This window comes from Anser cygnoides, chromosome 1, assembly GCF_040182565.1.
Source record: "Anser cygnoides isolate HZ-2024a breed goose chromosome 1, Taihu_goose_T2T_genome, whole genome shotgun sequence".
NCBI lineage: Eukaryota > Metazoa > Chordata > Aves > Anseriformes > Anatidae > Anser > Anser cygnoides.
The window spans coordinates 61,552,111-61,578,214 of NC_089873.1; the positions used below are offsets into that span (position 1 = coordinate 61,552,111).

Sequence of the window (26,104 nt, forward strand, 5' to 3'; positions counted from 1 at the left end):
CCACTGATGAGACGTCACACGAGACAGAAAGGCAACCCTTGTCCACGCTCATTTGCAGCACGACCCGAGGCAGAGAGCATCGCCATTCACTGCATCTACTGTGGGTGCATTTGTCATCCTCCACTTTCTAACCTAGTGCAGTGCTACAGAGCATAGCCCCAGGCCAGCGTAGCAGCCCCTTGCTGTGCTCCCTGCCGCCGACCTCAGCTCTACCTGCTTTTGCAGAGATCCCTTCTCCGGGTTTTGCTTCCCGGATGGTGGCTGCCAATACTTCCGGGGGAGAAAAGCCAGATTTTCATGTGTACAAGAGAGAGAGATGTGCTGGTGGTTGCGTTTTCCAAGAAAGAGGTGTACGGTACAGCTTCTTCTTTACAAGATTAAACAATTCTAAGAATGTACCCTTGTGCAGCTTATATCCTCTGGCTTTATAAACTCAACCTGCACTTTCCTGTAATGTCTTCAGTACACGTTTTCTATGCTGTGCTCCTGACATCTTAAGCCAGTCCTCTTTGCCAGTTTTTCCGGAAAACAGGCAAATGGAAATAAGCAATTGGGCTTCTAGAAACTTGCATAAGAATCTGTGTGTGAGTGCCGAGCTCTGGCAACGGAGGCGCTGAGCCCAGGAATGTACCTACTTTCTCCTTCCTGTATTTAGCTGACTAAGATTCCTAAACAGCAGCTCCACATCTTAAATTATAGGTTAGCACTGGAGCACTTAGCCCACAGTTTGGATCCCTTGTGTAATTCAGCTGCAGCTCGAGTCAGATTTTTTCCAGGAGTTGGCCCTGTCTTTCCCAACACCTCAAGCTCTTCCTCCCAGGATCACCAGTCCCGGAGGGGGGACTGGATACCACTCACTGCCCAGGTGAGGTGCTCAGAGCTAAGGTAAACTGCTCATCCCGTCAAGTGTTGCTTCTTCAGCTCCCATGAGCTGCTAAGGCGGGGGCAACTCTAAATCTGCGTGAATGAAATGAGGCAGAGCAACACGTGGGAACCTGTCAGACTCTTTACAGTATGTGCCAGTAAGGAAAAAATGACAATACTGGTGTTAAGTCATTGAAAAGCACTGCCCATGGGAGCTGTTCATGTGGTCTTGCAAGATTGCTATCTACCACTGATATGTCCCGTTAGCTTTGTCTTTAGAGGTAGCCGTAATCCCTCTGTATCAGCTAAAAAGTAGATAGAAATTGCTGACCAGAAAAGGATGCTACAGAAAAAGCAGAATGACTGGCATGAAGCTGAAATGCAACTCTAAATTGCAGTAATGTGTTGGACTACCCCAAACACTGCTAAGCAAATACTGTCCTACTTGAGAGGCAACAGCAAAATTTGTGGGTAATCCTGCACAAAAAAAAAAAAAAAAAGTATTCTCCTGTGGCTTGATCACGTGCAATCCTGAGTAAAACTGAAGCTGTACATTTTCTGTGGTAGGGAGAATAATTTCTGACAAAATGGGATGTGATGGAAGGTGTCTGGAATAAACATTAAAAAAAATTGATGGTCTCAGAGGAAAAGAGAGCATACCCTTTCAGACAGGCAGAACTGATGAAGCACATTGCTTTTTCAGACTCATAAAATGTGGTAACTGGCCAGTTGGCTACTTCTTCTATGGAGAAAGGGCCAAATTGCTTCTTCCTTTCTTTCAGTGAAGGTGCAGATCTGAGCCTGCTCCCCGCATCCTTCTGCCAGATTATATTTACCATAGAACATGAAGGAAGTGATTGCTGGTTTAATCTGTCATGCGTGCCAGTAAATCAGTAGGTTTACAGGCTATTGACCGATAGAGGGAAAAAGCTGCAAGTTGTTTCTTTAACCTGTATGATCTTAAAAATAACTTAGATGCTATTAAAGGTGTTCTTCGTGAAAGAGCAAATGGTTCTTGTTAACTGACCAGTTTTTCTTTCATCAGAATAGTTGTGATAAATGTAATACTTTTCTGGCACACAGTCACTGAATGTAACAGCACTGCAGATAAAATCTGGCTTACAGTGTACAAGTGGTTATAAAATTCCGGTTCTAAAATAACAGCCCTTGATCAAAGTAGCACGGTTGCAGGGCACACTGATTAGAAACTGAAACGTTAATTATAGCTAAGGATCAAGCACACTTCTTATCTATGGCTAAATAAAATGTAATAAAGAAGTAAAGATTTGTCTTAAGGCCAAAGACTCCTGAATGACTACTGACAAAGCGCAAAGGTTTATAGCGCCGAGACATTTCAGTACCTCGTCAGGCATTGGTACTGCTCAAAGCCTAATCCCCACTTACTTGGGAAATGGTGTGCGAACACATGGAGGCCTACCTGAAGAGAAAAGACAGCATGGGCAACCATTCTTGCTGGCGGGATGCACCACCACCTGTAGGTAGGCTAACCAGTGAGGCTGCTGAGGTCTGGCTGCCCTGGTAGAGGTGAGCCACTGCCCAGCCCCTACTCCCTTTACTTCATGAAAGACTGAAAATTGAGAAGTCTCAGGCTAAGCAGGTGAGTAGAGGGGAGAGATCCAGGCTTGCGCCTTCTCTGCTGGAAAGACAGATGAGCCATGGTCATGATCTGAGTCATCCTGCTTTAATACGGTCTGTCAAAAACAATGGAATAAGATACGACACTTAAGGCAGCACTTCTAAAAAGTGGCATAAACCACAAGATAACTAGCCTGTGCAACTCATCAGCGCAGTTTACCACAGCCCATTACTGCAGGCTTTGGAAGGATTAGAGATGTGAAATGCTAGAGATGATAGTTTCTCCATCAGAATGAAAATAAACATACAGTATAAAGTTTCCAGACTCACAGACGTCCCAGGCCTTCAGCTTGGAGGGTTCAATAAAGGCATTTTCCAAAAACCATTCCCTAGGTTCCCTTGCATTTTCATCTGAAACACCTTAAACTAGAATCTGTCAGAGCTAATATACCACATCAGATGAAATGAACTAGCACAATGAAAACATTTGTATTTAATGTAAACCCATCTCCAGCCCTTAGTAATCAAGGTGTGATCCAAAAAAAAAAAAAAAAAGCCTCCTCCAGCCCCTAAAGAATAAGATTAATCCTTTAATCCTTGAGATGGAGGAGTCTTTCACAAGATTATTTGTACAGATGTATATAAGTCCCATGCAGAAGAAGAAATACATACAGCTCTAACATAAACTAGCCAATTCAGCCAAAGGCAGTTGAAGTAGCTGCACGCGTGCTCATTTTCCTCTGTTCCACCCTCCTGCCAAACCTGCAGTGATACCCTTCTGTGGTATGCGACACTCTGCTCTTCTTTACCTATCCCTTCTGCTTCTCTTACTGACCAAATGGCCCCAGTGTCTGAGAAAATTAGACAACCGAGAAAATCAGCAACTCAGTAATCAACTCAGAAATCCTTGCTTTGCGGACTTTAGTTTACAGTTTGATGAAACAACTGGGAGCTGTGCTGATGCCATCTGACAAGAGCAAAAGAGAGGTGAGGAAATCTTAGGATCAGGTCCTTAACCCATTTTCAGGCTTTCCAACATAAGGGAAAAAAAAGAAAAAAAAACTTTAAAAAACCTGTATTAAGGTAATATGTCACTGTAAACTGAATGTTCTGGTTGCATACACATGTGTAACGGAAATCAAACAAAAATGTCTAAAAGCCACAGTTATTGAAAAATCAGGTTTCATAGAGAAAATACTGACCGCTCTTTTTAAAATATACTTCTCTTTTGGGTAACCAGTCACCCCTTGGACCTGAGCTCACAAAAGCTTTAAGCTGACCCCCCTTGCTCTGCTGGTCAGCCCAAGCCTTGCACCGATGGCTACAGTGCCGTGCAGCTCGTTGCTGCGGCAGAGCTCTGAGGTTACTGTCAGCAGCACCTGCAGACTCGCAGTGCTCGTGCCAGAGCTTTTCCTCTCTCACCTTCCTCAGACCCTGCACTCATAGGTTCAGGCAGCGAACATATTAGATGTTGTCACTGCTCCGTGCCTTGCGCTCCTGTCACGCTGCCCAGCATGCCCCGAGTGAAAGCTAGCCACCGACTGCTCCTGAAAGACTTTTAGCTGCCCTGATCCTCATTACATCCTATCAACAGCCAGGCGAGGGCCCTCAGGGGGCTGAGCATGCCCTTCGGAGGCTCCCACAGTGAAAGCAGCAGCATTCAAACAAGTGTTTCTTGTCTCTCTTAATTAAGAAGACAATATTGCATCGTCACTGCTCTAATTACTTGAGCATGTCAAATTGCACCATTCTGCCTCTCGGCCCTCTGTAATAAATCAGGGCAAGCACAAACGGCTTTACGTTTTAAGTAACATTTAGGCACTGCATCTTGGCATGGAAAGTCTCCGCTGAATCTGAACAGAAGCCAGCCCAGTCCTGTCTGACAGCAGCCAGCCCGGATGGGATGCTGAGGAGCAGAGCAAGTTGGCAGGGATACGGTCCCATTACTCCAGAATAACCCACTGCCAGCCCCCAGCTCTGGGATTTTAAAGACAGAGATATTGGCCCCCTTGTGTCTTCAGTAAGCCTTTCTTCCATTAACCTGGAAGAGTAGTCCAGGGTTCTTGCAGGCTGCAGCAACCTGTGGCAGCTATGAATTTCACACCTTCCAGTTCAGCAGGTGGTGGAAGAGCAATTGCTAATTTTATGGGAAACTCCTGGGAAGCCAAGCCGAAGGAAGGCTTGGAGGGAGACAGTGATCCCTGTGGGGAAAGTGGTCCTCCCTAGCAGCACCTGATGCCAGTCCCATTTTCTATCGTTCCTTGTCGTCAGCAAAACCAACAAATTTGACATCCTCTCTTCATATCCTGTCCCCATTCCAGATGTCTCTGGCTTCTGTTTTCTTCACAGGAGAAGTTTGGTCTTGGTCTCTCACTTGGAAATAGCAAAATTGACTTTTTGATATTTGCCTGCTGGCAGACAGCAGCACAGCAGGTTGACTCACCCTATTTCAGTTTTCCTTCGAGTGAATCAGATGTCCCTCTCTTAGCAGAATAATGCCTATGAAAAGTGGGAGAAAAGTGTTGCCATGTGTTATTGAGAGCCCTTAACCACCACTGCTTAGAGCTGCTCTGCTCACATATTGCAAACTCTGGCAACAAGGAGATGTTTTTCAGCCCAATTTCAGTGAGCAAATGCTTTCAGTGACCAGTCTTATGCTTTTTTGCTTGGTTTGGCCTGCGTGTATTTTGCTTGCCACATTGGCTTATGGAAAATATGGTTGTTCCGGAAAGAAAACATACACACAAAAAATGCTTACTCTGAATTTCAGCAAAGATGAGTAAGCATAAGTGCAGCACACAGTACAGAAATGTGCCTTGAACTTATTAAGAGGTTTTTTTGAGTTCATCTTAAACCAAAGCAGTAAGAGGTGTATACACATACACTAAAAGCCTGCTGATTCTTAGCCACACTGTAAAGCAACTGTCCACAGCTGGGAATACCAGTAGACCCCCCTGAGCTATCGCCCTTCAGACTGTGATGCCCCCAATTGTAAGTCAGTTTGAGGAGAAAGAAGTCACACCCAAATTCCTTCTTGCCCTGCTGAAAGCCCTGATGGGTCACAAGGTATTCAAGGAACTTCTGATTAGACAGATGTTTGATCAACTCTGCCCAGCCAAAAAGCCTTCTTCCATTTGAGGAAGGGAATTTATTGAACAGCTGTTGTAGGACAGCCTTTACTCTCTAGATGAGAAATTCTGAAATCATTTCCACCTCAAATATATTCAGTTCCTACTTTCTGAGGACTCTTGTACTCTTTCTTTCCTAGATGCATAGCAAATGTTCTGCTTTTCCAGCTCATTTTTCCAACCTGGTTCCACATTTATGACAGTCTTGAAGAAAAGTATGCAGCACATTTTTGTTCAGAAGTTGAAACACAGGTGTTTGGGGAGGCAGGGGATGGTTAGACTGGGTGAACTCCATCATGAACCTTGTGGCTATCTCAGTAACTCTAATATATTGAAAGAGAGGGAAGCAGGATGCTCTCTTGCATACTTTTATTCTTTTTCTTTCCCATTAGACTCCCAAAGGCTCCTGTTTGGAGTCAGTGAAGATTGCCATTGATACTGGTTATCGCCACATCGACGGTGCTTTTGTCTATTTCAATGAGCATGAAGTGGGCCAAGCCATCCGGGAGAAGATTGCTGAAGGAAGGATCAAACGAGAAGACATTTTTTACTGTGGCAAGGTAAGAAACTTGTGCTCAAATTATTTACACTAAATCCAGGATTTCTGTGAATGGGCTTTCTTAAGAATGCCAGTGCTCAACATCCGGCACATTTCCAGACCCAACGTCCTTTGTTTTTCTTTCCTAGCATTTCCATAATGCCTCGGCAATATCAGCACTAGATTTGATATAAAGCACAAGAATCCCTGTTGTCCTCAGCTTAATGCTAAGTTAGCAGTGAGAACAACACAACGTGCATTCTGCCTAGTATAGTAGGCATTTGCAAGTTCCGACCATTGCTACACACAGTGTTGCTAACCGAGGCTGTTACTGTCCCACGTGTTGTGCTGGCACAAGCATTTGTATAGTCACATGCTGAGCCAGACATGGACAATAATCTTGCAAATGAGTTATTTTCTGTTAGAGCAATTCCCCATACAGGTTTGCCTTGAGATTGCACAATGAACGGGGTGGGAGCAAACACGTGCATGCCAGTGTCTGTGTACGGGAGAACAGCAAGTGCTTGTGTTGGTACCGCTGCCAGAAAATTACTCATCAAGCTACACCCTAATTACTGTATCATCTGTCATTAAAGACTTCTCTGATCATGAATCAGCTCAGTTGGAGAGAAGAGGTCATCACACTTCCGCTTTAGAGCAGCAAGTCTGGAGTAGTGCATGAGCTACTTAATGCTTTAAAACCCTAGCTATAAGAGCCGATTCTCTGCTAGAAGAATGAAATCCCTTGCCTGACAAAGTGTATGATAGAAGCTGCTACAACCACGATGACTAGATTGCAGGTATAAGAGAGAGAGCTCATTGCACGTTGCTAAATAAAGATCGGATGACCCCCAGAAAGTTCATGGTCTCTGCCCAGTTTCTAATGGAGTTTATGGCCTCAAGTTCCCCTTCCGGCAGTGCTACTTTGGACCTATCAGCCTCATATTTTCCCTTTCTCCTTTCCCAAATAAGACGTAATCCAGAGAAGTTACTCAGCAGCCTTGGAAATAACTATCATGATTCCTAGAGTGAAAGATCTGATGGGATAAAAGGTCTGTTTTACTATGAACAATTTAGTTAAGCTTTATGATCAGGGAAACTAAACTTCAGATTGGGTAGTTTGCAGACCAAGTGGATTTTCAGCAGCTACAGAGCAATTTCCAAGTAAAGCAATTTCCAGTCTGTAAAGTATGCAACTCTTTTCCTAGTTCCCTTCTCAGTTCTGCTGGTAACAACCTTGCCATCTTGAGAAAAGCTTCAAGTCCTCAGATTTTCCACCTTTATCAGGGTAATCTCTCAATCTCTCATAAGCCAAAAAAGTTGATTTGGGTCAGGCGAAATATTTAGTTTCAACTGTTTTATAGCTTCATTACAGCAAATTACCAGTAATATTTCAAATCAAAAACACAAAATTGTGCCAAAAGTTTAGAACCAGATGTACTAACAATATTATGTCTTTAACTTTCCCAACTGCTTCCCCTGCAGTTTATTTTTCCATATAAATTTTTAGGATCTGCAAAAGTGCATCTCTTGGTAAAATTTTATCTTGATTCCAAACTTACTTTATTAGGGCTTTCTATGTTCAGTTGTCTGATCTAATCACCCAGTGATTTTCCCCACTGCTTAAACATTGAACCATCTGTGAAACCACATCTTCTGTTTCTTGATTATAAGTTCAATTGTTCCCTAAACTGCAGGTCCTGCTAGTCTCGAGGTTGCAATTGGCAGCACCGCAATAGTCAGTGCCTGTGGTTCCAGCCTTCCTCGTGACTGTGAGATAAGACACACATGGATTTATCTTTCTATTGTGTCCTAGTTTTGCTCAACAAAATGAGGGTTTTATTTTAGGTGGTCACATTAAGCATCTCATTAACATTCATTAGAGCATCTCTGTAGTCTTTAGAGTATTCAAGGGCAGAGGTGGAAAATATACAGCAACCAACTCAATCCATCACAAGCCAGATTTTCAAAGGTTTCACAAGACATTTTCACAGTCACTCTGAACCTCCCAGGAAGACTGGGACTGGATGACCCTTATCTTAGGAGCCTACATATCTTCAGCTTTGTGTACCTTATGCACTTAAGCATTGCACAAACTATAGGCAAGTATCAAGCCACCAATAGATACATCAGCCATTCACAGGTAACTGACCATTAACTGTTGAATCTTCTGGGAAACATGGTGATAGACCACTCCTGAAAGTAGCAGGTGCAACAAAAAACGTGTTTGTTTTCACCCTCTTTGAAATCGTAAGTCCTGAAAATGCAGAAGACTCTGCACACTCAAGCCCACCATGCAGACCTTCTCTTAAACAAAGATGATGCAAACCAAAGGTCCATCAGCGGGTACTAACAGGAACAGCCCCGCTGAGTGGCAGTGTTACTGGAACAGTGAGTTGGTGCAACCGTGCTGCATCTGCCAGTTGAAATCATCAGCACTTGCACTTGGCTCTTGCTGCTGGCTGGCTGATCAGGCACAGCAGCTCAGCATCCAGAAATTTTAGAGGTTTTCTATCAATTGCCAACAGCTCTCTTGGCTTATATAGCAAGACCTTTTTGGTCTCCTCTTTCATCCCAGGATATTTCTTTCATTAAACTAAAAGTAACATTTCCAGGAAATGTGGTGTCCTGAAATGCCAAAGCCAACTGGCAGCTTTGACTGCTCAAATGTCTACATGGGTTCTATTTAGGTAGATAATACAATAACTTGTACAAATCATGAAAACAGTTGTGAAACTCTTAAGTTTCCATGGTATCTTTGTATTAAGGTAATACAAATGTTTGCTATTGCTAAAGGCTGTTTCCTTAGAACCTCTGCCATTTTTTTTAAAGGGATGGATATTCACTGCTTAGTACTTAGCTCACTAAGCTAGGAAGGGCACTTGGAAAAACAGCTCCTAAGCTGTCGATATACCTCTGGTTACTAAATTTCTAAATCAAAGTAACAAAACAAACTGAAAATGAAGGGTATACAGACTCACTTCCTTACCTATATTTAAGCTCAAAAGAACACCTCATTTTACATAAGAAATGAAAATCAGAGATTGGCAAGTGTTCAAAAAACCACCCAAACCAAAGGCTCTCAGGAAATCCAGCAAAACAGCTTAAAACTCTGAGTGCAGGACCTTGGTCTCTGTACCGTAGTACACCTCAACCCATGTAACCAATACTTCACTGATCATAAACTCTTCATGTCTTGCACCATACAGCTGGGGTAAAGCCCACTGTCAATTTCCAGGTGCAAAGCCTGCTTTGGTGTGTCAGCTTAGAGCAGGGACAGACGTGCTGCTCATGGTACAGCTAAGCTTCAAGATAACGTGTCCTTGCCTTTGCTGGCACAACTGAGCAGGTAATTACTTGCTGGTTAAATAACAATCTAAAACACTTCAAAACTTACCCAGGCTATGTCCTTTGAAGCCTATAATCCTCATCTTCTCCTGATAATCTCATTTCAAGTGTTTCATGCCTCAATAATGGATTCATTCTACACCTTGGCATGCTGTGGCTGTCAGCACTGGTGGCAGAATTGGCTAGACAATGACCATATCGACAAACATCTTTTTAAACTTTGTTTTTTTTTCCAGCCATTAAAGGTGCCAAAAAGCTCAACGTGACTCCAAATGTCAGTTTTCTGCGTTAGGGGGATGGGGCAGGGGGTTGGGGATAAAACAGCCTAGTTTATTTTGTGCAACCAGATGGCACTTTTAACCTTCTATTGTGTGTTAATTCCACTTTTTGTAGATTTTAACTGCAGCAAACAGTTTACAAAGAGCTCTTGGTTACTAATTACCATGCTATGGCTCCATTCTTGCAAGAGATTTGCATCAGCAGAGTTTCTGTTAGAGGTAGCACTGCACGCCAATCAACTGAGCATACCCCGTGGCAACCTCGGGGCATAGCCCTGCGAGGAAGTGGCTGTGATTAAAGAGGAAGAAAAGGCTGTGCTTTAACTAGTCACACCTGCGTTACAGCAACAGAACAATAAAATACTTTTAGTGAGGCTAGGGGAGTAAGTTAAAGCTTCCCTAGGTCAAGCAGTCACTCAGGCTCCACGACCACAGGAGAAAACCAACAGCTCCTCTTCGTGCCAGGTGCCTGGCTATTCAATAGCCAACTCACGTGATCTGAGCTTCTGCCTTCAAGCATAAACCTGACCACAGATTTCTTGTGGGAACAAAGTTTTCCAGTGAAAGCATATGCTTGGAAAGCTCATAAAACAAAAGGAATCTGCCTAAATTCATTGAGCAAGAGTTTGCAATATACTCAACTCTGAATAACCTGTCTTGTAATAAACAAATATCTAATGGCTTTACTGTGTCAGCACACAGGCTGTCCTGGGCAAGGATTCCTGTCTTAACCTCTACAACTCCCTCAGGCAATAGGCAGGATAAGACGCCTTCTCTTTGTCTTGCAGCAATGTAGACCACAATGGCTTTGCAGTATGGATGCTGGGCTTTGTGGGAAGGACAGGAGTGTGCGTGGGAGGGGGGAATCAGCTGAAGGGAGCTCACTATGCCTCTGGCACCAACAAAAAGAGCCTGTGTTTGCCTCCCCAGCTGTGGAATACCTGCCACCCCCCAGAGCTGGTGCGTCCCACGCTGGAGAAAACCCTGAAAATCCTGCAGCTGGACTACGTGGACCTCTACATTATTGAGCTGCCAATGGCTTTCAAGGTAAAAAGAAAAATTGCCCTAAAAAGTACACGGTTGGCTTGAACTAAGGCATCCATTTAACATCATCTTTGTAGCCTCCAGTCCATGTTGAAGATAGCATTTTTGTGATATGTTGTATGTACACTGCCTGCTCACATTTCTATGCATTACCCACACAAAGAAGGGCTTATAGGTGTGGGAGAATAGTTACTAACAGCTGTAGCACAGGAAGGACAGGACTCCTGACTGGGATTGAGCACTTCATATGCTGAAGAACTGCATAGCTGAAGCTGCACATGTCATACAAAGCAACAAGGGGCTAGAGGCAAAGCCGGGGGGGGGGGGGGGGGGGGGGGGGGGGGGGGTCAGTGTAAAGAGCCACCAAACTGATTTCCATTAATCTGTCTCAAAAACAGAAAAGTCTCAGTAGCACTAAAAACAATAGGCAAATCATCATTGTGATCTTAATCTCCATAACCATAGTGATCCTCTCAGACAGCTTCAGTAGATGTCAGTTGCAATTTTTTTGTCTTTTTTTTTTTTTTTTTTTACAAGGTAGGTAGTTCTCTGATTATTAAAATTATGTTGTACCACAGACACCAAACTGCCATAAATCATCAGATAAGAGGCAATTTACCAATGGAGCAATCACTTTAGATCTGCAGTTCCTTTTTCCCTAAGTCAGCAATATCCCATTAAGACCTATATAGGAGTACTGTGCTTAGATTTTAAAACTTTATTTATATGGTCCCATGTATGTAATCCTTTTGGGTGCATTTTTAAAAATTTCCCACCGTTTTCAATTTCCTGTTTCCCCTTTCTTGTGTTTGTATTCTCTACTAGTTCATTCTCCCACATAGTGAAGGTCATTGTCTCACAATATAAAGATATAGACAGCTGGCTTTAAAGCAATGTACATCTGACTCCCTGAAGCTTGTATCAACAAGCTGGCTTGTTAAAAGAGTAGAAGTCCTGGAGACTCATTCATGTCCCCCTTGAGAGGGGAAAAAAAAGAAGTCACCTTCTGCCTGAAAAATATACATTTTTCTGTGCCAAAGATTTATTTCCTTTTTTTTTTTTGCTCCCTCCCTCCCAAATACACCCATCCCACGCACAGTGCTTGCCTTTGGTGAGGAGTGTGCAGGTACAGCACACTAACAAACTCCTACTCTGCAAAAGCTGGCACTTTGCTGTCTCCCCAAAAGACTCCTAATAAAACTACTTTCTGCTTGAAATCAGTGAATAACTTGAGCCAAAGCTCACAGTCCCACTCTGGAGCCAGAAGGAAACATGCCTCTGCACAGCCCAGTGGTGCAAGTTCTCACAGGGGCTTTTAGGCAGACTGAAAGGCATCTGCTTCCTGGGAGCACCACTCGGAGGAGGAAAGCCCCGCCATGATCTGAGTGGATCAGGAATGCTGGTATCTGGGGTGGCATTAATTCCTTCCTACTGCTTTCTGTTTATGCAATAGGCATTTACAAGTTGTTACACTGCTCTCTTGAGAAAGCCCCTATGTCAAAGAACACTGTGTGACAGCAATGGGACGTGCAGACCTGTCCCCCTACATCTGTGTTGGTGAGGAAATCATTATCATGGGAGAAGGTTTTTCTTCTCAGTGATTACCAGCTGCTGTGCTTCAAATATGCAAGTAAATTGTCTGGTAGCTTTTGGAGTGCCCCCAGACTTGGAATATGATGTGATATGATCAGAACCCTGCACAGCAGCAGTGGCTGTACAGTGTTGTCCCAACTGTTTGTGCTCTCACACAGCAACGTGGTATGAAGCCACCTTATCATAGAATCATAAAGTTTGGAAAAGACTTCTAAGATCATCTAGTCCAACCATCCACCTACTGCCAATATTGCCCCTTAAACCATGCTCAGTCTAACATGTGTGGCTATCTCCATGACAATTGCAAGAGAAGATGAGAGCATTTGTGGGAATGACTGGTGATGTACAGTCTGAAGAACCCAAGCTGAGAAACATGACAAACTTCTGAGAGACCTTTTTAAAGACTTAGTAACCTCCATCCCATCATCATCAAAACACTGTCTTTATCCCTCTTTCTCCATCTGCACCCAGATCTTTCATTCAGAAACTTCCTTGCATTAAAAAAAATGTGTAGCTTGGCAGAGAAAGTACTGCCTGGAGACTATCAAGCAGAGACAACCATAGTTCAACTTCTTGTGCAGTTCCCTGGAGGTAGAAGGAAGGATTTATCCTTGTGGAACTCCTAAACTCAGTCAAGAGAAGTTCATCCTCAAGCCACTTTCATCCTGACTTAGTTGGCTTTAGAACACAAGAGCTAGAAATAGAGGAAGATATTGGGGAATGATAAATTAGCGAATGTAGATGCTGAATATTGGCTACTATAAAAAGTAACATTGAACAGAATTAAAAAAATTAGAAATGGAACTGAGTAAAAAGTGTTGAATTCAGAGCCATCGATCTGCTATGCTTGCGTGCACTGAGCTCACAGTCCTTGGACAGCCTGCTGGGATATCCTAGGGATGAATGGTTTGTTCCAAAATACCAGAGGGTGGTTTTGTGAAGAGGATTTCCCCACCTCAAAGGCAACAAGTTGTCTTTGTGGAATTCATTGATGAAAGCCAGTACATATGAAGGAGACGGGCTTATGCTTGCAACTTAGACCTTGGGGTCTGAAATCTGAGGCCGTGTTTTCCCTAGGCTCACTTTTCCCATGAAATGCCTTGATTTTGAACTCAAGAATTGAGAGGCGCCAGTTACTGATCATATTAGTCACAGCTGCATGTTCACAAGGAATTAACATGTCAACATCTTGTACCCGGTCCTTTGAAATGTAGCAGCTTGCAGTCAGATCAAATGTCAAACAACACTGAGGGGCTTTTATGAAAAAAAGTGAAATTACAATCAGACAAAAGGGAAGGAGGTGTTAATGCATTGTCTGCAATAGCAGTAAAACAGTTGGCAAATAAAAGAAAGCTGTGCTTGTGAGATATCAGCTCATAACTCATCTCTGAAGTCTTGTTTGCAGAGTATAGAGATAGGAAGGAGGAGTTCCTAGTGCCCCAAGAAAGGTAGAAAATACACTTAGAAGGTTCACGACCTGCACTATGGCTGTGCATTTAGACCTCTAATAGTAGTATATAACTCTTGGAAATGGTCCCTCCGGCTGGAGCTGTACTGAGGTACTCTTCTCAGGTGCCTGGGACAAAAAAAGAGTCAGAGGAAGGCTGGGAAGAAAGGAGGGAAGGAAAGAAGGGGAAAAGAATACAGATTGGCACTCTAACCCAGCTCTTGGAAGCAGATGAGCTCTTTGGTTGCCATACCATAAGGGTCAAAAGTTATTGAAAAGTAAAGCCATCCTGGAACTCCTGAGTATGCACTCATGTAACAGTTCAGAAGGGTATCCAAGGACTATAGAGCACTGGAGGATGTGGTAAGCCCAGCATGAATGACCTGTTGAACTTTGAGTGTTTCAGAAAAAAAAAATCAAAAGCTTTTTTTGTTTGTTTGCAAATAGAAACACCAAGACTGGAAAAATCTTTGTTCTGAGGCACAAGAGTTCTCCACCCATCTTTTTTTTTCTTTTTTTTTTCTTTTAAAAAAAATAGGAAAAAAAAATGTGGTTTTACTTTTCAGCCTGGAGATGCACTCTACCCAAAAGATGAAAATGGAAAATTTATCTACCATGAGACAGACTTATGTGCCACTTGGGAGGTAAGCAAACACAACTTCCATATATGCTATAAAAAAAAAAAAAAAAATCAGATCCTCATTTTCAGTCCTGCTTGTAGCCTTCATAAACAAGTTTGAGGCATATTGACAGGGCAAATGGATCAGATTCTACTAGCTCCATGGATAAATTTGACTTCTGTCTCTAGGGATGCTGCTTCTTGCCATCACTTAATTATTTTTATAACAAAACAAAATACTTGAGATATCTGATGTCTACATTCCTTCTTTCAGAGGATGCACATTTGCTAGTTTTTGTAGCAAATATTCATATCTGTAGGGTTTTGTTTTTCTCCAGTCTCTCCTTTTTATCAGACCCTTATAGCAGCAAAAAGTTGCAGCCCTGAAGGAGGAAGTGACTTGATCCTCCTCAAAAAAGAAAGTTTTTCACCTTCAGGATAAAACAGAATTTGCCCTAAAGCTAATCATTAAAAATACATATATCTATATATAGATATATATATAGAGAGAGAGAGAGTCAAGCGCTATTCCAGGTCTAGTAGATGAAGGTGGAGAGCGGGAGAAATTCTGAGTAAAAGTTCAGAGTGGCCAAGAGCCCAGGGCAGGCCAGGGCTTTCTCCTGGCAGCTGAGACATTCAGGCAGGGTCTCATAAGGCTGAGGACTTCCACATTAGCTGTTTATGTTTCCCTTATCTTGAGCTCATGCAATTCATTCCTCTGTTTCACAAGCTAGTTGCTCAAAGCAACAGCTGTCTGAACACTTCAGGCTGGTGCTTTATCTTGAAGGATATCCTGTAGTAGGTCTCTCTTTTCACTTAAAGAGCTGAGAAAAATAGCTAGTGGTGACTGTCTGGAAAGAATACCATCAATCTAAATAAACCTGGCTAAACTCAGTCCACGTAATTTCACTCTTTCAGTATGGTGCCAGCAAGCAAAAGTGGCTCCAGATGGTATTTGCTGACTTGTCACTGGGTGATACAAAGCATATGAGGCCAACTAGAGGTCACCAAATACCTGGTGCCTCTTACCTCCCTGCTTTCAGCTCCTGTGAGACATGAAAGGAAGAACAAAGCCGGCGGGGGGGGGCACCCAGCTCCTCTGGGGGTCTGAACTGCTTTGAAGCTCTGTGTGCAGAGTTTCTGGGAGCAAAGGGGGGAGACCACAGGAAAGGGCCCTCTTTTTGCTTAGAAAGACTTAGCAGATGAAGCATAATGAAGAAGACTGGAGCACATGTTCATATCCAGCATTAATAAAACTTTCTCAGCTTCTAGGATTTTTTTGAATTGCAAAATCTCTAGAGTTCCCCGCTCTCAATTTTTTCTCCTACTTTGTATTGTACCAAGGTTTCTGTGCTGGTTTTGTGATGTGCCTTGCTAAGTATTCGAGTGATTGCACAGGACTTTATATGAAAGATTCTCATAAAATGACTGATCAGGAAACAAATATGTTTTGTTCCCTCTCCCTTCTCCAGCTTTGAGACAGTGCTAAAGCAGCACAAACTAAGCAAAGCTCTCTGAAAGCAAACATCTGATGCAAATATCTATACATCAAATTAACCTGTCTGCTTTCCAAATTCTACCCTTAGAGGAAAACATCAGTGTTTGGTCTGGAAAGTGGGCCTAATGGAGTTTAAATAGCGGGATAGCACCATCCCTTGTGGTAAAAGAGCTGCTAGCTCTGCTGCTGCAAGGGTTTTCCAGCAGTCTCAAGAACTGACTGGCTTCCACCTCTCTAAGGCACGTGCTGCAAGGAACGAAGCCAACGTTTGGTAATCTAACCAGCCTTTGTTGTCTTTGCAGGCTATGGAAGCATGCAAAGATGCAGGCTTGGCAAAGTCTATTGGAGTATCCAATTTCAACCGCAGACAGCTGGAGATGATCCTGAACAAACCAGGACTCAAGCACAAACCCGTCAGCAACCAGGTATGACCACAAGCTGAGGGCAGTGCCCGCCCCAGCATCGCTGCCCAGCAGGGAACACGGAGGCAAGACATGGCCCAAGATGCCACGTGCAGAAGGGTGATACATGCTTTGCCATAGCTGCTGCCCTATATACTGTCACATATTTCTAGCTTCAAATACTGCTCATCCTATCTAAGCTAAAGATAAACACTTGAAGGTGCTGGAACGATTGCTCAGTTTCTGCTCCAGGACTATAAAACACCTCTCTGTGCCAAGCTCCTTAACAAGGTTGAATGCTGAATCAGGGCAGATTTTAAATCTCTGCCATGTACCTTACCTCACACCCAAAAAGTTCACAAGATAAATCATTCAGGGCTAACCAGTCCTCAATGAAGCCACATCTACGTCAGCTGACACCACACCTAAACAACCCTAAGTATCAGAGATTGAGTCACTCTGAGCTTCCTGAGATTTACAGCCATTAGAAGTAACTCCTGAATTTCCCATACTTCATCTCTTCTGCCTTTCCCATAAGAGTTCCAGTAAGAGTTGGAGAAAAAAAATAAATAAATAAAGGGGAAAACACAGATAAGCGACCAACTGGAGCTGAACAAGCCCACAAGGTTGATAGGGATATCTGGGTTAAATCACGGTAGCTAGGCTCAGAGATGGTGGCAGGCAGCAGTGACCCATCCAATCGCCCAGTATCTTTGACTGGCATTTGGCAGCTCACTACATTTCCTAGAAGTCACTGGGAAACTCTTCTGACTCATCTGGCACAGACGAACATCCATGTTAGCGGTATCAGAGAAGAGGCCAGAAACCATCCGGGCCCAACTTCTCACCCTCCGCGCGTGGCCTGGAGGGCTGGGATTGGCACGGAACAGGGCACGGAGGCTGGCCATAGCCCTCATTTCTGCCTTTGGCCTGCACAGCAGGGCAGCCTGAGAGAGGAGATTCTGGCACCCTTCACTGGTACTAACATTCCCAGTGGGTACAAAACACAACTGCAGTTCGTGGAGTGCCCATAGGACTGCACTGTGCACTGCTGCTGCCTTATGGGGTCAAGAGAAATTGGACAAAAGATTAAGCCCAGCTTAGGGCAGCTGGCCGGCAAGTATAGGTGTGCCAGATAGCTTCAAACTGTATACAAACAGAGATAGCTCCATCATCTTGTAGACCATCCCTTTCCCAGAGACTGAAAACATAGCCAGAAAATCCCTGCCTTTAAGGGAATGAGGCAGTTTTTGCAGTGTGGGATGGCAGAACTCATAACAAAGTCATAACTGTTGTCGAGATCTCACCTTTTACGTATTCCCCCTCACCTTTCTGCCTGGGACAGCTCATGCCAACACTTCCCCTAAAAAAGACACGTTGAAGTCGTCCTGAATGCAAAAGGCAGAGAAACAATGATCTGGCCCACAAGACATGAGTTGCTTTCTCAGCCTAAATCTCTAGTCAGCCTCCCTCACCTCCATCCCCCCACTTATTGTCACCTTTCCACTGGGACCAATACAAATGCCCTGCAGCCAAACTGTAATCATAGACATTGATCTGCTGCCCACCAATAAATAAATACATAAATAAAAATCCATCACCACCCAGCAGTGTACCATTAGAACTGTAACCACAGACTGAATTTCCCTGTTCCTTAACTTAATATATATCCTTTCCTGAAAGTTGAGAAGTCATCCGTAGTCTGCATCGCTTGCAAATATTGGGACACCATTTGGTTCTGTATCTGGCCCTATTAATCAATCATTCTTTATATCTTACTCTTGTAGGTCGAATGCCATCCCTATTTCACTCAACCCAAACTCTTAGAATTTTGCAGACAACATGACATTGTTATTGTTGGGTACAGCCCACTGGGAACCTCAAGGGATGAAACATGGTAAGTCCCCTGCTACCCTCAAATAGTAGGGCCATTGTCCAGAAAAAGAATAATAGATCTCCACTGCTCAATCTGTGTGAAATGCGTGTCCCCACTTTTCACAGTAGTTTTGAACTTGAGTGTCTAAATATTGCAGTTGTGAATGTAAACTTGCAACACTCCTGCTGCATGCTGTCATCAAGAAGTGCCAGGTGGTCTGTGTGGGAGGCCTCCTCTGCCAGAAAGCAAATGTCTGTAGTTGGGAATGCTGAGGAAGTAGAAACTAAGTCAATGTTAGGACATCACATAGGAAGTTGTCTTTGACAGTCCTCCATCGTAAGTGTCAAAGCTTCTCTACTGTCCTTCACACTATTTGCCAAAAAGCTACAATGTTCTGTCCATGAATGAGTAGGTACTGTATGTTTTGACATTAAAAATAGGGAGATTTTTTTTTCTTTTCCCAATTCTCTTCCAGGGTAAATGTGTCCTCCCCTCCTTTACTGAAGGATCCTGTGCTGAATGCCATTGGCAAAAAGTACAACAAGACAGCTGCACAGGTTGCTTTGCGTTTCAGCATCCAGCGAGGGGTGGTGGTCATCCCAAAAAGCTTCAATCCGCAACGCATCAGAGAGAATTTCCAGGTACATTTGCACTCTAATGGTGCACACATGAATCCATTTGCATTGTCTTGGCTCCTGAGGAAGGCAGTTTTCATATTTTTTTCCCATAGACACAAAGCTTGACCAATGCCAAGCTTTGCCACATTCGATTCTTTTTCTCCCCATCACTTCATGGTACTAAGATGTGACAATAACAGAGCAGAATAGAGAAGAAATTTTGGTGTCTTCTAATCCTTTGAAGTGGCTAAAGTTCCAGCCAGTGGTGTTCCCCAGAGTACCCATCACTGCATTGAACAGCGCAATGGAGATGAAGTAATTTGGTAGGTCAGCAGACCAACGTTGCTGGCAGTAGGTGTTCAGGGATGACTGATTTTTTTTCTGCCCCATCTTCTGCCCCAGTTTGTTGGGGAAGGGAAGGTGCTGCATATGGGTGTGCCAGGAATGCTCATAACCACTCCACCAGAAAGCAGATGGCTTGACCACCACCACCCTAAATAAGATGAAGCATTTTTACCTGTATCCCTTGCAGCACTCAGTACCCCCACTGCTATACACTTTCCCTGCCAGTGTATTACTTCTAAAGCCAATGGCCTGGTACTTACCAGACTGCCTTTCTCTTCTTGGAAGAGTGTGTAACTGAATGTGACTGAACTTATTCATGTCCTCAAGCCTTCCCTATAAACACAAGCAAGCATAGATTTGGGGGAGAGAGAAGTGTGCGGGGGGGGAAGGAAGGGGAGAATTTTTTCTGGACTTCTGAAATATGGAATATATTAATATTGCCTGTGACAAGAACTGCTAATTTACTCCTAACTGCTCCTTCCATTAGATCTTTGACTTCTCCCTCACCGATGAAGAGATGAAGGAAATTGCAGCACTGAACAAGAACGTTCGTTATGTGGAACTTTTAATGTAAGTCCAGGAGGAATCCTATATCCTCCCAGAACACTCTTGTGTTTTCAGAGATTTTTTTTTTTAAACTCACTTTTAAAATAAGGTTGTCTACACAGAAATTAATATTAAAGTAAAACTTTGATATAGGAGCTATTTAATGCAGCCCAAGTAGACCCCTTAGCCATTTGCAAAGAATTGTGCAACACATGCTTACAACTCAGGAGTCAAATGCCCACCTAGTAGATGACTGTATCTGGCTACTCCACCTCTGCACCACCTCCTTAAGCACCTTCCACTATATGTTGTGATGGCTGTCTCAGCCAGTCACAAGCTGTACTGCTACCCCTGTCCAAACACCAGTGTGGATAGCAGAGCTTAAATTCTAATAGGAACACTTTCTTGTCTTTCCCCTCCTTCACACCTTCTCTCTCAGTGCTTAGCAAGTCATGTTGTTGCTCAAGTGCTACTGCTTATGGATTGCAACCCTAGTATTTTCAGAGGCAATTTGTCCCAAAATGACATGCAGAAGAATAATAATTAAGAGCAATGCTATAATAAACCACAGGACTAGTTTAAGGTGAGCTCTGCTCCATCTCCCTTAACAAGGCTTGGTCAGAACATAATTTGCCCAACCAACATCCTCTTAAAACCACAGACAATCAGAAATTGTTTTGGCCTTCCCTGAGGCCAACTTCTTCAGCAACCTCGCTTGCCTGCTGCCATGTTGAGTTCTACCTTCTTACATGGAAAGCAGGAAGCCATGCAGCTTGTATGACTGCTAGACCGGTTCCTCATTGATCTTTTCTGAGAATTAACAAGGCTTGGTCTCTTGCTGCTTGGGATCTAAAGCTTAAAACCCAACATAGTTTTTCTTCACCTGAAGGCTGCACTACCCAAGAAGGCTCAGGCTGACCCAACATCTCTTCTGGAGAATGAGGCCATTTGTTTTTCCTTCAACTCAAGAGCATCTACAGTTTATGGCCAAACTCTATGCTTTCCCCTTTTCAGGGCACTCAGTGTGTAGCCAAAGGGATTCATTTCCATGCATTTCTCTAGTTACCTTGGATTATCTGCATCTTGCCAAACTGTAGTGTACTCAAGCACTAATGATAATGAAAAGCAGGACAGCAGCATCAATAGCACTCTAAAATGTTGACTATCACTCAAAAGATAGGGGGAATTTTGCAAAGGAACAAATAAACCACTTACTGTGCTGAATAAATACGATAGGAAATATGAACAAAGTTAAAAGCATCATAATGGAGTTCATCTTTCACATTTAAGCTCAGCAATGTGCTCTGAAGCTTTAGTTTCTTAAAACAGCCTTCCATCAATTAGCAGCACTCAGTTCCAGAAGGCTTCTCACAAAAGGCCTAGCAGATTCTTACATGTGTTTTGGTATTGGAAATTGTTTTTTCATAGCCAAGTTGAGCTATAGCATCATTTAAACTTTGTTAGTGAGGATATACATGAAAAGTAACCTTGGTGCAAATGCAAGAGCCTTTTGCGGAAGCAAAATTAAAGAATGTAAATGCCCACAGGAGAACTTTCTAGGCTACTAATCCAAAACTAATAAATGAACTGTTTTGTTTTATTTGACTAAATTCAGTCATAAAAGGCCACTGAGGACAAGGAAAGCAGGATGTATGGGATGGACATTGGCAGCTCCATTTATTACAGAAGTGCCATGTTTGGGGAAAATGCTTAAATACAGTCTGGCCTCAACTTAAAAAAAAATAACTTCTTGGAAAAATGATGTTGACATGTAAGGAGCAAGTAAACCCATATCTACCTACAAGTGTGTTCTTGCACTGAAGTGTCTGGAGTTGGCACTGCAACACGACTTACTAGTCTAGAGAGATTTATTATTTTATGTAACAGCAGGTATCTGAAAGGTTAAACCATCATACAGAAAGACTTCTGGTTAGCCGACTTTGTCAAAAACCTGCCACTGCTGTGATGCAAGTGCCAGGGAACAGAAAAATCCAGATTTCCTGTAGTTATTCCAGTTATCAGTTGTTGTGGGTACAACATCCAAATCTGTTGTTCTGATGATATAAGCCCATAGAAACATAATATTGCATTAATTGAAATGAGCTAGCAAGTTAAACTTCTGAGCAGAAAATTGTTATTTTTCTGGAGTACTCATTTTTTCAAGAATTCCGTCTGAATTGGTTTCTTCTCCTTTTGGGAAATCTAAAGGTACTGTGCTGGCAAGTTTTACAGTACTCTGTGTGTTGGATTTATCTTGTACTCCAAGTCTCCGCTACGAACATTCTTCTTTACCATTTATTCCAAGCTACATTATCTCCTTTGAGTGAATCATTTTGGTACACAAGAGGACTCAGACCTTTGAACATGTGTGATCTGATTAGAAAGCATGCTGCATAGATAGAAAGTAGAGATTGTGACACTGATGGCTTAGAGATTGTCAAATTACCCCAAAACCAAACATGCCAAAGTGTTGTGGCTTGTTTTTTTGAACCATCTCAATCTGTTAATGTGTAAACACTTGAGCTTGGCTGAATATCAGAATGAAATGTTTTGACACAACCAATTCAAAATGTTTGATGTATTCCAGTCAGTTAGCTTCAATATTGTGAAATGTATCCTTCCCAAATTGGAAGGATTCACAGCTGGGATAAATGCCAGTATTTGTTGTGCTCTGCTGTAAGGCAAGGCAGCCAGCTGCCATGGTGCACCTGAGAGAGTTCTTCAGAAATTCTTGGTTTTGCTAATGGAAAATGTTTGTCAAGCCAGGGCTTGTGGTTTAGCACCATCTTCTCAAAAAAAAAAAAAAAAAAAAAACCACCCACACACACAACCCACACATAATCAACACTCTGCCATTAATGGACAATGAGTGCTATTTTTCACCTGCAGTTTACTCTAGGAATTTGCCTCTTGCCTTTTATACTGTTCCTGAATCATGCATCTTCCTTGAGTTTTTAAAACCAGAGCCTGAAGCATCTCTGCCTTTGATAGCATGCAGCTATGAACATCCCTTTCTTTCCTGTATTGTGTCACCCCAAAGCTTCTTTGTAAGCTGTATGTCACTGGTGCTATTAATCTGGCAGCACATCTACACCTTGGCTGAGCTAGTCGGTTTTAGCTGGATACGGCAGCCACTTGGAGAAAGGACCAACGAGACCCAGACCTGTCTGTGCCAGTTCTACATGTAAAAGCCAAAGCAGTACAGTCTGGTATCTCCACCTTCACTCTAACTATAGCCTTTGTATCTGAGGGTATTTCTGGACATTTGAACAAAGTCATCCTCCCATTCCACAACATGCACATAATGGGAACTTACCCCTTCCCTACAATGCTTCCAGTAACATGAGTTAAATCCACAAATAGAGGAAGAATGACTAACCTCCAAACTCTTGTTGTTTCTTGCCCCATCTGTCCTTAAGGCACGTGATCTGTAGACCCAAAAAAAAATGGTCCTTCACTGTTCTCTCCATAACTGCATGGGTTTACTTCCTGCAGGGAAGATTATTCAGAGCAAATAGCATCTGAATCAGCAGAATAGCCTTCCATGAAGGCTGCCTATATTCTTCAGGAAAGAGAAGAATTTTGCTTGACACAGCACAACTGCCTCAGTGACAAGATAACCTGCTTCACCTGAGAAGCTTACTTGTTCAATCTGACCTCTCCACAGGTGGCGTGACCATCCAGAGTACCCCTTCAGCGATGAATACTGAAAACAAAGTGTGTTCAGGCAGGTTCCTAACTCAGCGTCATTACACTTGGTTGAAAGAGACCCAATGTTTGGTGCTTTGGTTTTATGGGAGACTGTTCAAATCAGCATTAAAAACATGAAATTTACCTCTTGTTGTCTTGTCAGTTTGTTACTGCTACTGAAGAGCATGTGTATTTAAGCCAATGAGTCTAGGGTTTTGGCTTAAGAGACTAGCTCCATGAGCATTTAAGTTTCAAAATTGACAGCTGATAAAATTGAAGATTTCTCTTGAAAACAGGCTCACTCAAGCAAGCCAAACCATCTTTATTCAATGGCACATTCACCACTGAATTTGAAATGAGAATTTTTGCCTCAGTAGATGCAAAGCAGTATTGTTTTGTTTCACAGCTCAAGTGAAATTTAGAAATAGGGAACTGACTGGATTTTAAGAGTGTGTGCAAATAAATATAAATATCCATTACTGCATGGAATGAAGCCTGTTTTACTCTGACCAGTGTATTTGCTGGTACCCATACAACTAGTTCAGGCCCTAACACAATATAAGCATGTTCATATCCCCTCTGCCTCAGCTCAGCAGCCTCAATGAAGCACAGGCCAGTCTCTGGCTCTACATTTGAGCTGCTATGTAAGGATGGCATTGAATAGTGTTGCATGATTATAGCCATTCTGGAGCTAGCACTATTGTAAGTAGTTCGCAAGAGCCTTATCTCCTGAAGACAAAAATCCCTTAATCTTTCCTATTCCATGAACCATCTCACCCAAGAAAATTTCTGTTCACTTAGAAGTTCTTACGGGCTTTTGTATTAACTTTTGGCCAAGACAATTCTTAATTAGTAAACTGAGTTTTAAAGGAGGAAGTTGTTGCCTTTGATAAATACCACTTTCTACTGTGCTTTGAGATTGCAGAGCACTGTCAGGTCCAGGAAATGGGTAGGAATAAGGCAGAAGGAGCCAGGCTGAAGCCTGGGCGTTTCCTTCAATCTTGTTCTCAGCTTTCTGTAACAAAAGGGGAAAAGCACGGACACCAGTGTAAGAAAGACTAACCCCACAGCATGAATCTCTTTCAGAGCATTTTGCTAAACTATTTTAGCAGCTTGTAAATCTGTCAGCCCGTGTCCTCATCTGCAGAAGGCTACTTTCCCTCCCTCCCACACCCAGGCACTCCAGTTTCCTGCTGCAGGAGAAGGTGTGCTAGAGAAGTACTGGAGAATAAACCAAACCATACAGAGAAAGGTTAGTTCATATACTAAAATCTACATTCTGCAGGAAAAGTAGGTCATAAACGATCTTCACTCTATATCATCTGCTTTTATTTGTTACCATTGATGTTCATTATCCCGGGAGTGTCTAGAATAAGAAAAGCACCAGAGCAGACAACCCATGTAGACACTGCTGTTGGGACAGGCCGTGCACCTCAGAGTTGAGGCAAAGAGGTACAGGGGTAACCACTTCACAGGAGGAGCAGGCAAGGCTCCCAGGTGGACCCAGTGGATCCCAGCCCTGGATGAGCTCCATGGACACCTCTAGAGAAGCCAGGCCCAATCACAGAGGGGATGGCCTTTATGCAGCATTTATGAATCCATTAATAAAGCTGTGGCAACAAAGACACATTCTGTTTGCCAAGGTTATCCAAGGGTAATTCCCATTTTATTCTATTACACACTTAGACCAAAAACCTGGACAAAATCCAAGTCTAAAAACCTGAGTGCTGGAAAGGGGCACAGTTCCCACCATACCCAACGTGTTATTCCGGTAGCTTCATAAGCACACGCTTTAAATAGAGCTATCAGGGCTCACCAGCTACACAGTAGCACTGTACAAGCTTTTGCACTGTAACTTGACCAGGTGCAGGTCTCTGGCCACAAATGAAATTCAGGTCAGCTTTGACAAAGCTCTCATTTTGTATACTGCAAATGTCAACTAACGCCCAGCTTAAAAGCTCATACCAGCTTCTTCTCAGCAATCTGCTCCTTCCAGACATCCCCCCCCCCCACCAAACGTTAGGCAGGGCCTGAGGTTGTAATAAATCAGAATCCCTTCATTTGACCTTGTAAACTTGAGTAAGACAATATGCTGAAGCCTCTCTAACAGGAAATACCCTATAATCAAGACTTCAATCTGTACTGAGTTAACAGGCAGGATGGACTGTGAGAGCTCCTCTGGCCCAAGATATGCCAGCAAATCCCTTTCCCTGCTGCTCCCCCCGCCTCTAATTTTAATAGAGCTCTCCTCCTCTGCATTGTCTCATTTGAATCCAATGAAAAAGATTCAGCCTCTTCGGGCTAATGCTCCCATAGTTGTTTCCATCAGTTATGAAACTGCTACTGACGTCTAGCCTAGTTTTTCCCCTCGCTTTGCTCAGTTTCAGACCATTGCTCCCCATTGTTCTCCATCTTGCCATATAAATAAAAGATGTGGAGGAGGAAGAACAAACAGGCCTGCAGATAGGGGGCTTGGGAAATGTGTTCCACCAGCAGCTACACAAAGATGGAAAAAAAACAAGCCTCAGCCCCACATCCAATCTGCTCCCATCCAGCAGGTTTCAGAGGCGCATTGAGCAGGCTGCCTGGTGTGAACCAGGTTGCTCCAAGTACTGCCTGCAGCCCTGTCCAACGGGAAGGGCCAGGAGCAGGCAGAGGGGGCTCAAGCACCTCCTG

The 26,104-nt window shown here is 43.2% G+C and overlaps 1 protein-coding gene across 1 annotated transcript in view; it reads left to right on the forward strand.

The window, feature by feature from the left end:
• Window positions 1-23,572, forward strand: part of AKR1D1 (aldo-keto reductase family 1 member D1) — a 33,784-nt gene extending 10,212 nt beyond the window's left edge. Inside the window, exons 2-9 of the mRNA XM_066997911.1 lie at window positions 5,981-6,148; window positions 10,683-10,799; window positions 14,403-14,480; window positions 16,256-16,378; window positions 18,142-18,251; window positions 18,706-18,871; window positions 19,680-19,762; window positions 23,406-23,572. Of these exons, the coding sequence (XP_066854012.1) occupies window positions 5,981-6,148; window positions 10,683-10,799; window positions 14,403-14,480; window positions 16,256-16,378; window positions 18,142-18,251; window positions 18,706-18,871; window positions 19,680-19,762; window positions 23,406-23,448 (888 nt within the window). The 3' untranslated portion in view covers window positions 23,449-23,572. The remainder of the gene's footprint in view (window positions 1-5,980; window positions 6,149-10,682; window positions 10,800-14,402; window positions 14,481-16,255; window positions 16,379-18,141; window positions 18,252-18,705; window positions 18,872-19,679; window positions 19,763-23,405) is intronic.
• The last annotated feature ends 2,532 nt before the right edge of the window (window positions 23,573-26,104 follow it).